The sequence below is a fragment of the Sphaerodactylus townsendi genome, linkage group LG14 (genome assembly GCF_021028975.2).
Source record: "Sphaerodactylus townsendi isolate TG3544 linkage group LG14, MPM_Stown_v2.3, whole genome shotgun sequence".
NCBI classification, from domain to species: Eukaryota; Metazoa; Chordata; class Lepidosauria; order Squamata; family Sphaerodactylidae; genus Sphaerodactylus; species Sphaerodactylus townsendi.
The window spans coordinates 42,418,296-42,431,669 of record NC_059438.1 but is presented as its reverse complement, the minus strand read 5'-3'; the positions used below and the strand labels follow the sequence as shown (position 1 = coordinate 42,431,669).

Sequence of the window (13,374 nt, the reverse complement as noted above, 5' to 3'; positions counted from 1 at the left end):
GAGAAATAAAGATGATAGGCTAGTTCCGTGTGCTTATTTATCAAAGAAATTCTCCGGTGCTGAGCTCAACTGGACTGTAGGGGATAAAGAGACTGCGGCCATCAAAGTAGCACTTTCCACTTGGCGCCACTGGTTGGAGGGGGCTAAACACCCTTTCAAGTTTGGTCGGATCACAAGAACTTGGCCGCCCTCTCCACCCCCTCAAGATGTCCGCGAAACAACTCCGTTGGGCCGATTTCTTTTCTCGTTTCTCTTTCACTGTCCATTTTTTTTCCCCGGAAAAACCAATAAACTGGCTGATGCGCTTCCGGCCTACCCGGGGAGGGTGGAGCTGCCTTTACGGGATATTCCGCGCACTGTTCCCCCTCCGAATTGGGGCTGGCTGTCACCCGATCTCAGACGTCCACTCCTCCTTCTCTACCCATTCCCAGCCTGGTCTCTCCTTTCCTACGGGAACTCGAGGAGGCGGGGCTGCGCGAGCCACCGGCGGAGGAAGGTGACTCCCAATTGCGCCTGGAGAATGGTGTTTGGCGGCGGGGGGATTGTTGGTACGTGCCTCCCCCCCTCCGTAAGCAGGTTCTCGAGGCCTGTCATGATGCCCGCTCGGCTGGACATTTTGGCTTCCTAAAAACTCTGCATTTGGCCCGCCGGCAATTTTGGTGGCGCGCGATGCGCAAGGACATTGAGACATATATTAAAGGTTGCTCTGTTTGTGCGGAAGCTAAGAACGTTCGGAAAACCCCATGGTCTGTTGAAACCTCTCCCGGTGGCCTCCAGCCCCTGCGAAGTCATCTCCATGGATTTTATTACGGCTTTGCCAGAAAGCCAGGGCAACACGGTCTTGTGGGTGGTAGTGGACTTATTTTCTAAACAAGCCCATTTTCATCCCATGTGCTTCCATCCCTCCGCTCCCTAAGTTAAGCTGGCGTCTGTTCATTCAGCATATTTATCGTCTACACTCCGCCCCGTTAAGGTGGTCTCGACCGCTTGGGCTAATTCATTTCAAAGTTCTGGAAAGCTTTTCTGGGTTTGTTGGGGGCCGCCCGTTGCCGCCCTACCACGCTCAAAGTGACGGTGAGTCAGAGAGAACTAACAAGAACCCTAGAGCAGTATTTACGTTGTTACACCAACTACCACCAAGACAATTGGTGCGAGCTAATTCCATTTGCAGAATACGCCCACAATAAAACGGTGCATAGCAGTACAGAAAAAAAAACCCCCTCGAAATCCTGTGCGGTCGGTCCTTCCCTCCGTTGCCGCAACTACCCGCGGATGCTTTGGATCCTCCGGAGTTTCAGCAGTGGATTTCATCTCTGGCCGAGGGGTGGAAAATGGTCCAGACTGCCTTTACAACAGGCTAAAGACTCCCAAAAGCTTCAAGCGGATAAGCACCGCCGATTTCCCTCTGCGTGCAGGGCCTGGGGTGTATTTGTCTACCAAAAATCTCAGAGACGTGCATAAATTTTCAAAACTAGGCAAAAGATTCATAGGGACCTTTTCAGATTACTAAAGTGATTAATGATGTCACTGCCCGCATTGGATTTGCCTTAACTCTCTTAGTAATATCCATCCTGTCTTCCATTCCAGTTTACTCAAAGGAGGCTCCCGTTTCCGATGCCTGGCATGACCCGCCGGAGAGACCCCCACCGACTATAATTGATGGCCACAAGCATTACGAAATTGACGCCATCCTGGACTCTCGCTTTAATCGCAAACGCTTGCAATATTTAGTCTCTTGGGTGGGGTATTCCTCTGGGTAGAACCAATGGGTGTGTTCGGAAAATATTGACGCCCCCGCCCTCATTTCTGCTTTCCACCGCGCCTTTCCGCACAAACCTGGGGGGGAGAAGTCTTTTTTAAGGGAGGCAGAGTGTAAAGGATTCAATGGTGTTGATGAGCGGGTCAGCCGCCTGGCCTTGACTACATTCCACAACCCGGGCGATGGGCCAGCTTCTGCCGCGGAGACCTTATCTCTGCGAGGGAGATGAGACCTCCGTTCCCATGGGAATCCGGGAGGGGGGATGGGATGGACAGAGTTATAACCTGTGCCTCTGGCGGGAGACCTTATTCCTGCCACGGCGTGTACGTGAGCTTTCTAAGATGTCTGAATAAACGGTCTTTTACACCCAAAAAGCCTTTTATTTCTGCTTCTATGGAATTTCTTACATTCACGAGTCAGTTTAGGTGAGAAGAGTCAAGGGGCAGGGCAGCACTCCTTGTGCGGTAGAAAGCACTAGAAAGAAAGCTTTTAAGCTCTTTCCTTCTGTGAATGCATAGTCCCACGTGTGCCTGCACAGAAGACCACTCGACGAACAACAATTACAGGTACCCTGTTTCCCCGAAAATAAGACATCCCCGTAGCAGAGGTTTTGCTGAAGTGGTAAATATAAAGCATCCCCTGAAAGTAAGACGTAGCAAAGTTTTTGTTTGGAAGCATGCCCATCGACCAGAGCATGCAGCCGTGGACCGGAAAAATAAGACATCCCCTGAAAATATATTTGGGAGCAAAAATTAATATAAGATACTGTCTTATTTTCAGGGAAACACGGTAAGTACAATCCCATTTTACACTTTGTATCTAAAGTCTCAAATGAAGTTTATTTGGAAGATTTGTTGACCAAAGAATTTTTTTTAATTAAAAAACCACTAAAAGACTGTAAAAGGTAACAAAAATAGACTTTGGAGAAGAACCGGAGTCGTAAATTGGCATAGCATGTCTATTCCTCTGATGGAAGCGTTGTCCTTGTTTTTGTGCCTAGATGTTGGCCAACGTGATCATTTTTATCTGCGGGAATCTTGCTGGAGCCTACCACAAACAACTGATGGAACTTGCTCTTCAACAGACTTATCAGGACACCTGCAACTGTATCAAGTCACGCATCAAGTTGGAATTTGAGAAGCGGCAGCAGGTAAAGCTCTTCGCAGGAATTCACAGTCCTTTCCTTTTTCTCTGTTTTTTCCTCTTGTTACCTGCTCTAAAATGCATATTGATCAGGCCAGGCGGGAAGAAGAGTTGCTATGAACTCTCTCCAAGGCTGTTGCTTGTTTCAGTTTCCACGCAAATGCAGAAGAGACGGAATTACTATTCCTGTCCATGTTCCCCACTAACTTGAGTTCACAGCAGAAGATAAAAGGGACATTAAGGCTCTTCTGTGTTTACAGTTTTGTCTTTTATTATAGTCCATGGCTGTGAAGAGAATAATCAGTGAAGCGTCCCGCTGAATACCAAAGAGCAGTTCTGTGGAGTTGTAAGGAGTAGCCCGCAAATTGCCAAATGTTATTGGACTCAATCACTTCTTTCAATGGACAGACCCTATAATTTGCAGAAACTTTGGGAGATTTTAGTAGGACTGTCTGCCGTTTGTGAGGAGAGAAAACAGAAGCTCTAATCCAATATATGCAGGGCTTTGAGTGCTTTAAAAAAATCACAATTCTGCTCCTTTAAAGGCCACGTTCTGTGCCAATTAAAGCTGAATTGATCAGAATTAAGAAAACTTGCTTAATTAAATGGGGAGTGTTATCTGAGGCACTGAAACCTCACCTCTAAACACTAGAAATGTTATAGTGCAATGCTAATCAGAATTATGTTATATTATCTATCCATCCATCCATCCATCCATCCATCCATCCATCCATCCATCCATCCATCCATCCATCCATCCATCCATCCATCCATCCATCCATCCATCCATCCATCCATCCATCCATCCATCCATCCATCCATCCATCTATTAGATTTTAAACCACCCATCCCTGAAGGGCTCTGGGCGGTGTACAGCAGGCCGGCAACACCAATAACATAATAACATTAAACACAGCAGGCCAAAAACAACATTTTACACAATAATAACTAAGTTAATTTAAAACAATTTACAAAATCTATAAAACCTTAAAAACACAGCAACAGCAATATTATATTCTGGCTCCATTAACTGTATATTTATTTTCTTCATTTATAACCCACCTCTTTCCCTAATGGGGACCCAAAGTACATTTCTCTCCTGTCCTCTATTTTGTCCTCACAACCACCTTGTGAAGTAGGTTAGTCTGAGAGTATGTGACTAGCCCATGACCACCCATGAGCTTTTGTGTCACAGCGAATTTTGCCCCTTCCAAGTCACTCCCCCATCCAATGCAAGATTGAAGATTGCTGTTGCTTTTCTTAGCCCTTTAAGTGTATACTTAGCCCTTTAAGTGTAGGAGCAGCAGTGGCGTAGGAGGTTAAGAGCTCATGTATCTAATCTGGAGGAACCGGGTTTGATTCCCAGCTCTGCCACCTGAACTGTGGAGGCTTATCTGGGGAATTCAGATTAGCCTGTACACTCCCACGCATGCCAGCTGGGTGACCTTGGGCTAGTCACAGCTTCTTCTTCTTCTTCTTCTTCTTCTTCTTCTTCTTCTTCTTCTTCTTCTTCTTCTTCTTCTTCTTCTTCTTCTTCTTCTTCTTCTTCTTCTTCTTCTTCTTCTTCTTCTTCTTCTTCTTCTTCTTCTTCTTCTGTTGATATTCTTTATATCGATATTGTGTGGGCTACTATCATTGTATTGTCGAAGGCTTTCACAGCTGGAATCACTGAGGTGCTGTGTGGTTTCCGGGCCATGTTCTAGCAGCATTTTCTCAGGCAAAACGTCAGGAGAGAATGCTGCTAGAACACGGCCATACAGCCCGAAAACCACCCAGCACCTCAGCTACTATCATTGTTTCTGGGTTGTTTTAGGGGTCAATCTGTGTGGGGAATGGGTGAAGGGCTTTCCCAATCCTCGCAGGGATCGGAGGCTGGCATTTCCCTAAAAAAACATTTAAAGGGCTAAGAAAAGCAACAGCAATCTTCAGTCTTGCATTGGATGGGGGAACGACCGGGAAGTGGGAACAGACAAGCTACACAGCTGGCAGTAAGCCACCTGTTCACATGTAAACAAGGAATCATGAAGAGACCCCCTGGCGAAGGCACTGCGGGGTGAGGAGCAACGCGGGAAGCACTCCATGCATAATGGGCCAGTGACACTCTTACCCCCCAAGTGTTCACAGGGATTGCTAGTGCAGGGCTGGCAGCCCAAGCCCCAGTAGAAAATCCTAGAGTCTGCTTGGGTGGGTGTGGCTATGTTGAAGCCTAAGTGAATAATACAGAGTTCTCCCTGTAGCCTCAAGTGGTTCACTATAAGGAGCAGCAGGATATAGATTGAGAAGGTCTTTGATTTCAGTACTGTCTGATCCCCTTTCCTTCCAGAAAACACTGACAGATGCAACCCCTTCCCACTAGCGGTCTCTTTGGATGCTGGGAAAGCTGACTTCTGGGGTCATGGGATTCTTGTTGAAATTACTTTTCCTCCCTCTTACGTCCCTAAATCAGGTTGGAAGTTATTGCTGCAAGAGCACGATAGAAACCTGCAAACCTTGCTCTGCAGATTGCCGGATCCACCCCTACCCCTGATTTTCCCAGATATGTCCCCAAATGTGGATATGTTGCCCATATCCAGAGGTGGGATCCAGCAGGTTCTCACAGGTTCCCGAGAGTAGGTTGCTAATTATTGGTGTGTGCCGAGAGGGAGTTACTAATTGGTGATTTGGCCATGTGATTTTCGCCTTAGTGACGCCCCTCCTCTCAGCAGTAGCCCGCAGAACTTGAAGCAGTCTAGCAGGAGGTGCACCGGCGCGCGTGGCAGCCTGCGCCTGTGTGCATTTGTTTCCCGCCCAAGGACTGGCGCAGCGGCTGCGTCCTTGCCACAGCCCTGCCCAGGAATGCCCCGCCCCTGGAATGTCCGGCCACGCCCCCGTCGTGCCCCGCTCAGCCCCATTGGCGCTATGCCACAGTTTGAATCCCACCACCATGGGAACCTGTAACTAAAATTTTTGGATCCCACCACTGCCCATATCTCAGCTTGCCAGCATGTTGCTGGAATGGGGAATTAATGCATGTGTGCTATTTCCATCTCCTCCTTTGCAGTATCTTGTGGTAAATATAAATGCATACGGAAATCATATTATGAAATCATAATTTCATAATACGCACACCCTTCTAGCGCACATTTGAACTATTGTATGAAAATTGTTTGCCCCATTGATAAACTGTTGCAGAAAATAAATGCAGGCAATTTCACGGTATCATGCCTGAGTTTGACATTGACGAGCAGTTAGCATAATTGCCGAGGCTCATTTTGGGTGCTTTGCATCATAAGATGTTTTGAAAGATTCAAGCAAGAGGCGGTTGTTATTATCTGAAAGAGCTCACTGAAAATCGTTTTCAGGGAGGAGGCAGGTCTTAATAATAACGGGCTCAGAAAAAAGACTCAGGAGCTGTGACAAGCTTAAATGAACGAGGTAACTGTAAGGTTGGGGGTTAGTTTTTGCTCCGCTCTCCTGACCTTGGCAAATTCCACGTTCTGGGCTGCGTGCCCGGGATGGTTGCTGTCTTTAACCTTGCTGCACTTATCTTATGCGTTTGAAGCTTGTTTTTCGCTCTGCCGTGGGAATTGCGCTTGGGAGTTCGGGGAGGGGCTGGATTGTCCGTATAAGCGACACCTCAAGCCCGGGAAAGTCAGAATCCGCATTGCGTGTATTGTGATCGTTGAAGTTTATGAAATAAAAGAACTGAAATCAGTTACTATATTTCGAGTCCTTTGAGGTTCCTTACATTATGCGGATTCACATTATTCTATCTTCGGTTTGATCGTGGTCCAGTACCATCTTTCATCCGTTTTGTGGATCCCTGATGTCTACCAGCATGCAGGGATTGACTACTGAGAGCGCGTTGCCTTCGGAAGGCGAAGAGACTGTGGTAGCCCCCAAAGAGGGTTCCCTCTCTTCCTTCCACACGACGGCCTCTGTGGAGGAACCAGCGGAATCAGGTGACCCTCTCCAGGCCCCGGCTCAGCCGGAGCTTAGCATTCCTCCAACTGCACGAGCAAATGGAAGAAGCCCCCCTGATGACTCGACGCACGGTCTCGACCGGACATCTGGAAGTGCGTCAGGAATATTACGATCCTGGTGGCGGAGTGTCGATGGACCGTGCTCCCCAGGAGCAGCATTTCACCACCCGCCAACATGTGGATTACAAACCGGTGATGCGAACGGTGAGGGAAGAAATTGGGGTATTGACCATCCATGGAGATACCCAGGAATCCTTGGAAAGATTTCTGGACCAATTCTTTGAAGACCCTCCTCCCGAAGACCACTGGCAGAGCACCGGAGCGCTCGCGTCCTCCTCCACCCCGGGACTCGGGGGAGGATGTTTTGGATTTACCTAAAGGTTCCAGAGTCAGACTTACCTTCGCGGAAGATGCCCGCGCCCGCGACCCTCCGGACTTAAGAGACCTCGAGGGGGCGACTGCCCTGCCCGTCGAGGGTGGCCGGGATTCTCCAGACCTGCATGGACTTGAGGGGGCGACTGCCCTGCCTGCCATGGATGAGCGGCGCCCCCCCATTTCGGATCTTTGGGAACAGCTCGAGTCCCTTGAAAGGGCCAAACGTGACTGGGAACAGGAGCGGGAAGCCCTCGAAAGAGAGCGTGAAGCCCTAGAACTTGAATGGGAGCAGAAGCTAGAAGCCCTCGAAAGTGAGCGACTAGCTTTCGAACGTGAGCGTGAACAGCAGCGCCGAGCCGTGGAAGCGGAGTTGTCCCGTGAAAAGGGTGTTCTTAGAGAACAATTTCTCAAAGATCTCACTTCCCGTGATCATGTTTTGGAACACTCCAGACTCGAGCTCCAGCGTCAACGCAAGTGCCTGAAAGCACTGGAAAATCAAGGAGAAATCGAAGCAGCACTGCAACTTTGAGAACGCGATAGACTGCAGCGTGACTGGGAAGCTCTCACTCGCCGGGAGAGGGAATTGGTGGCAAAAGAAGCGTTGCTCTGGAGGGAGGTCGAAGAACCTCGGGTGACGATACCTAGCACCGGCGGCGCAGCTCGCCCGCACTCACCCGTTGCCCCTATTCGCATCGTTCCGCGAATGGAGGCCCCTTTGCAGCAACGTAGAGTCCTACTCCCGGTGCAACCACCCCTCTCCCACCGGTGCAACCTCTGCCGCCTGCGGCACAACCAACACTGGGACAGGTTCCCGCCCCGGCTCCGCGAGTGGCGCCAATAGCCGGTAGGGGCTATAATCCCCCGCACATCCCCGCGCGATTTGATGGAACCGCTTCCAGATTGCCTTATTTTATCCTACAACTGGACGCACACATGCTCGAATTTGATGATCTTTATCGATCCGAAGCCGAGAAAGTGCGAGACATCGAATCCGTGTTGGATGGGGATGCCGCGGAATGGTTTGTGGAATTACATGAACTGGGAGGGGCCCCTGAACTTCAAAACGTGGCGGCCTTACTCCAAGGCCTCCGATTACGCTTTCAGGATCCAGAGGAGGTGAACAAGGCCATTAAGACTATTAAAACCCTCAAGCAGGGTAACAAAGCCTTCGCAGAATTTGCTCGAGAATTCCATTTAGCCGCGAACAAACTTCCAGACTGGCCCGAACGCATGAAGTGCGAATACTTCCACGATGCTATCGACCCGGAAATTTGCACCTGGGCAGATATGGTGCGTGAACCACAAACCATTGCTGAGTGGATTACAACTGGCAACCTTATTGCGGCCCGACTTACCCGATCCAAGACGGGGAAATCTGCCACCAGCAAGCCTCCTCCCAAGCCTGCAGCGGCTGCCGCCGCCCCGCCAAAGAAGGCAGGTGCAGGACCTCCTGCAACTGAGTCCACCTTCGAGCGTCGCCGCCGCCTCGGATTATGCTTATATTGCGGGGGACCGGGCCACATGGCTGCCAATTGCCCAAAGAAACAAAAGGCGCCCGTCCCCGCTCCTCGCAAGTTGACGGCATGAACCCCACGTAAACCAGGACCCCGGGGATCCCAGGGAGCTGCGCAAACTGCCTGTGAGAACGAGCCCGGAGATGTCGATGACACCGAACCTGAAGGAGTGAGCCTTTCCTCTGGCCCCGCAGAGGAGATCCCAGTGCCAGATGCGGTGAGTGAAGGGGGAGCTCCCATTACTATTGTGACCACTCTAACCAATACGTCCAAGCACACTCGTATTCTAGCACGAGCACTCGTGGATTCCGGTTGCTCCCACTGCCTTATGAGGCCTCAGGTGGCAGAGCAATTAGGGCTTGAACGTATAGCATTGGCCAAACCCATCCCCTTCACCCAAATGGATGGCAGCCCGTTAGGCACCGACTGCCTGGCCTGTTTCAAAACCCAACCAGTGCTCCTACAATGCGCGGAACACTGGGAAAGGCGTAGCTTCATCCTGGCTCCAGTCGCCAAACATCCCATAGTGTTGGGAATGCCCTGGCTCCTCTCCCATGAACCCACCATCTTCTGGGGAGACAAGCGTATAGTCGGTTCACCCGATCACTCCTTGTGGGGATCACATGCGAGGAGAACCACCGAAGCGGAACCCAAAGAAATCCCAGAGGAACCCCAGCCAATGGCCCTCAACATTGCCCCCTGCCGGAGTTGACCGCGGTTCCCAAACAGTACTGGGATTTAGCCAAAGGCTTGGAAGAGCGAGTGCGATCAACTTCCCCATCGGGACACAGACTGTAAAATCCTCTTGGTCCCCGGGGCACAACTTCCGAAGGGTAGAATATACGGATGAGCCCCACCGAGGAAGAACTTGAGCCTTTCGATAAGAACCTGGCTCGCGGGTTTATTCGATGGGCCACCAAGAGCACCCACGCAGCCCCTGTTCTGTTTGTGAAAAAGAAGGATGGGTCCCTGCGACTTTGTACTGACTATCGTGGTTTAAACGCTGTCTCTCTTTCAAATAAGTACCCCTTGCCCCTTATCAAAGACTTACTCGATGCACTGGGGAAGGGGCGTATCTTCACCAAGCTGGATCTGAGAGAAGCATATTACCAAGTACGAATCGCTGAAGGATTTGAACACTTAACAGCGTTCAATACGAAATTTGGTCAATATGAATACTGTGTAATGCCCTTCGGGTTATCCGGAGCCCCAGGGGCTTTCATGTCACTTATCAATGATGTCTTACAGGATTTTCTGTTCAAAGGGGTGGTGGTGTATTTAGATGACGTCCTCATTTATTCTCAAACAGTGGAAGAGCATGAACGACTGGTCAGGGCAGTTTTGCAACGTCTGCTTGACAATTCCCTGTTTGTAAAACTGTCCAAATGTGCCTTCCATCAGACTTCCCTAGACTACCTGGGCTATCAGATCTCTCCAGAGGGTCTGGAGATGGATCCTGCCAAAGTGGCAGCGGTTGTGAATTGGCCTGTCCCCACCACCCGCAAGGAACTCCAATCCTTTTTGGGGTTTGCCAATTTCTATCGAGATTTCATCCCCCAGTTTGCCAAAATTGCCCTACCGCTTACAGATTTGCTACACACCAAGGGAAAAGGCCCTCAGGCATCTAAGCCCGGAGCTTCCCTTTCCTGGTCTCCGGAGTGCCAAGAATCGTTTCAAGCTCTAAAGACTGCCTTCACTACAGAACCCATATTGAAACACCCGGATCCCGCCTTGCCCTTCATCGTACATGTCGATGCTTCGGACAAAGCCTTAGGAGCAGCTCTCTTGCAGAAAAATAAAAATAATAAACTTGTGCCGTGTGGTTATTTATCGAAAAAACTGTCGGGTCCTGAACTTAACTGGACTGTTGGTGACAAGGAAACAGCCGCCATCAAGGAGGCCCTTAGTACGTGGCGGCATTGGCTGGAAGGTGCTGCCCGTCCTTTTCAAGTTTGGTCGGACCATAAAAACTTAGCTGCCTTGTCTACTCCACTCAAAATGTCGGCTAAACAGTTGAGATGGGCTGATTTCTTCTCCAGGTTCAACTTCACAGTCCATTTTTTCCCTGGCAATAGCAACAAGTTGGCTGATGCCTTGTCCCGCCTGCCTAGGGGGCGGATACCTCCTTATGCACAACTCCCCGCACCATCCTTTCGCCCGCCCAGTTGGGATTGGTGGTAACCCAATCCCAGACAGCCACTTCCCCGGCACCACCCCCAACAAGTGTTCCAGACGTTGTATCCCCATTTTACGTCACTTGGAGGAGGCGGGACGACAGGACGTCCCAAAGGAGGAATCCGACCCCCTCTTGCAATTGCAAGGGGGAGTCTGGAGGCGGGGTGACTGTTGGTACGTCCCGCCGACCCTACGTAAGCAGGTTCTCCAGGGGGGCCCTGACGCTCGCCAAGCGGGACACTTTGGATTTTTAAAAATGCTCCACTTGCTTCGGCGACAGTTCTGGTGGCGCACTATGCGCAAGGACATTGAAGCGTACATCAAAGGGTGCCCGACATGCGCGGAGGCTAAGGGCATCCCTGGTAAGCCCCATGGATTGTTACACCCTATTCCCCCGGCTGCCAGACCCTGGCAAGTGATATCCATGGACTTCATCATGGACCTCCCCGACAGTCACGGGAATACAGTTTTATGGGTGGTGGTGGATCTGTTCTCCAAACAGGCGCATTTTGTCCCGTGTCCCACCATCCCCTCTGCGCCCAAATTAGCCAAATTGTTCATTCAGCATGTCTATCGTTTGCACTCGTCGCTGGAGAGAGTGATCTCCGACCGCGGCCCCCAGTTCATATCTAAGTTTTGGAAAGCATTCCTGGAGCTTCTGGGAACCGCATCGGCTGTCGCTGCTCCGTACCACGTGCAAAGTGACGGCCAGACCGAACGGACCAACAGAACGCTTGAGTAGTACCTACGTTGTTACACCAACTATCATCAAGATAACTTGGTTGAACTTCTTCCCTTCGCTGAGTACGCCTATAACAATGCGGTTCATAGTAGCACCAACAAAACACCATTTGAGGTGGTGTCGGGCCGTTCGTTTCTGCCGTTGCCCCAACTCCCAGATCATGCACTTCAACCCCCCGATTTTGGTGACTGGATCCGGTCTCTAGCTGAAGGCTGGAAATCCGTTTCTTCCTCGCTTTCGCAAGCACAGGAAGCGCAGAAAAATCAGGCGGACAAACGTAGAATTGACTTTCCCCTGCAAGTAGGGGAATGGGTTTATTTGTCCACCAGAAACCTTAGGGATGTGCACAAGTACTCTAAACTAGGCAAGAAATTCATAGGTCCGTTTCGGATCACCCAGGTGATCAATGGTGTAACTGCTCGCTTAGAATTACCAAATTCGCTCAGTAACATTCATCCTGTATTTCATTCTAGCTTGCTCAAGCGGGCTCCAGATTCAGATGCCTGGCACGACCCAACGGAGGCACCCCCGCCGGTGATCGTTGATGGCCACAAACGTTACGAAATCGATGCTATTCTGGACTCTCGTTATATTCGCAAACGTTTGCAATATTTGGTTTCCTGGGTGGGATATCCCTCTGGCCATAATCAATGGGTGTATGTGGAAAATATTGACGCCCCTTCCCCCTGATTTCTGCCTTCCATAAAGCCTTTCCTCATAAGCCAGGTGGGGAGGGAGCTTTCGCGGGAGAGGCAGAGTGTAAGGTTGGGGGTTAGTTTCTGCTCCGCTCTCCTGACCTTGTCGAATTCCACGTTCTGGGCTGCATGCCCGGGATGGTTGCTGTCTTTAACCTTGCTGCACTTATCTTATGCGTTTGAAGCTTGTTTTTCGCTCTGCCGTGGGAATTGCGCTTGGGAGTTCGGGGAGGGGCTGGATTGTCCGTATAAGCGACACCTCAAGCCCGGGAAAGTCAGAATCCGCATTGCGTGTATTGTGATCGTTGAAGTTTATGAAATAAAAGAACTGAAATCAGTTACTATATCTCGAGTCCTTTGAGGTTCCTTACAGTAACCTAGTGGAACACATGATTTATAACTGAAGCAAAGCCCACCTTTACTACAATGGGAAGGATTTTTAACTTGCCTTATGGAATGAATCCCGAGGCAAAGATCCTTTCTCCAAATAGATGAGAAATAATATTTTGCTGCCCACCCAAATGCTCTGCTGCAGCTAGTGAGCTGCTGATAACAGGAAACATAGAATAGAGGAACATTAATGATCTCTTGAGAAAGACACTGAGTTAGATCCAGTGGATCGCTTCTGCTAGTAAAAATGGCTTCCTTTGGTAGAAGGAGATGAACCAAGATTTGGCCATTTTAGCTTTTCAGGATAGTATTTGAGTAAAAGCAATCCATGATGGTTTCTCAAGGGAAGGATAGATGCTGAGTGCATCCCACCAACCGTTGTTCCAGAATTTAATTTGGTAGCTCAAATCCTGCTTTTGTGGAAGAGGCAGAAGAGATCATATTGCAAATTTACATTTCGTTATTGGAGTATATGACAGAATTTCAGAAGAAAATCATCGTATTTCATTAATTACAGCAAACCTTTTGATTGTGTGGACCATGAAAAGTTATGGTTGGTTTTAAGAACATAAGAACAAGCCAGCTGGATCAGACCAGAGTCCATCTAGTCCAGCTCTCT

The 13,374-nt window shown here is 49.7% G+C and overlaps 1 protein-coding gene across 1 annotated transcript in view; it reads left to right on the top strand.

Annotated features, from left to right (window-relative positions):
- ADCY2 (adenylate cyclase 2) overlaps nt 1–13,374 on the top strand; it is a 136,912-nt gene that overhangs the window by 19,025 nt on the left and 104,513 nt on the right. The window contains 1 exon segment of the mRNA XM_048515881.1: nt 2,760–2,909. Within this exon segment, the coding sequence (XP_048371838.1) occupies nt 2,760–2,909 (150 nt within the window).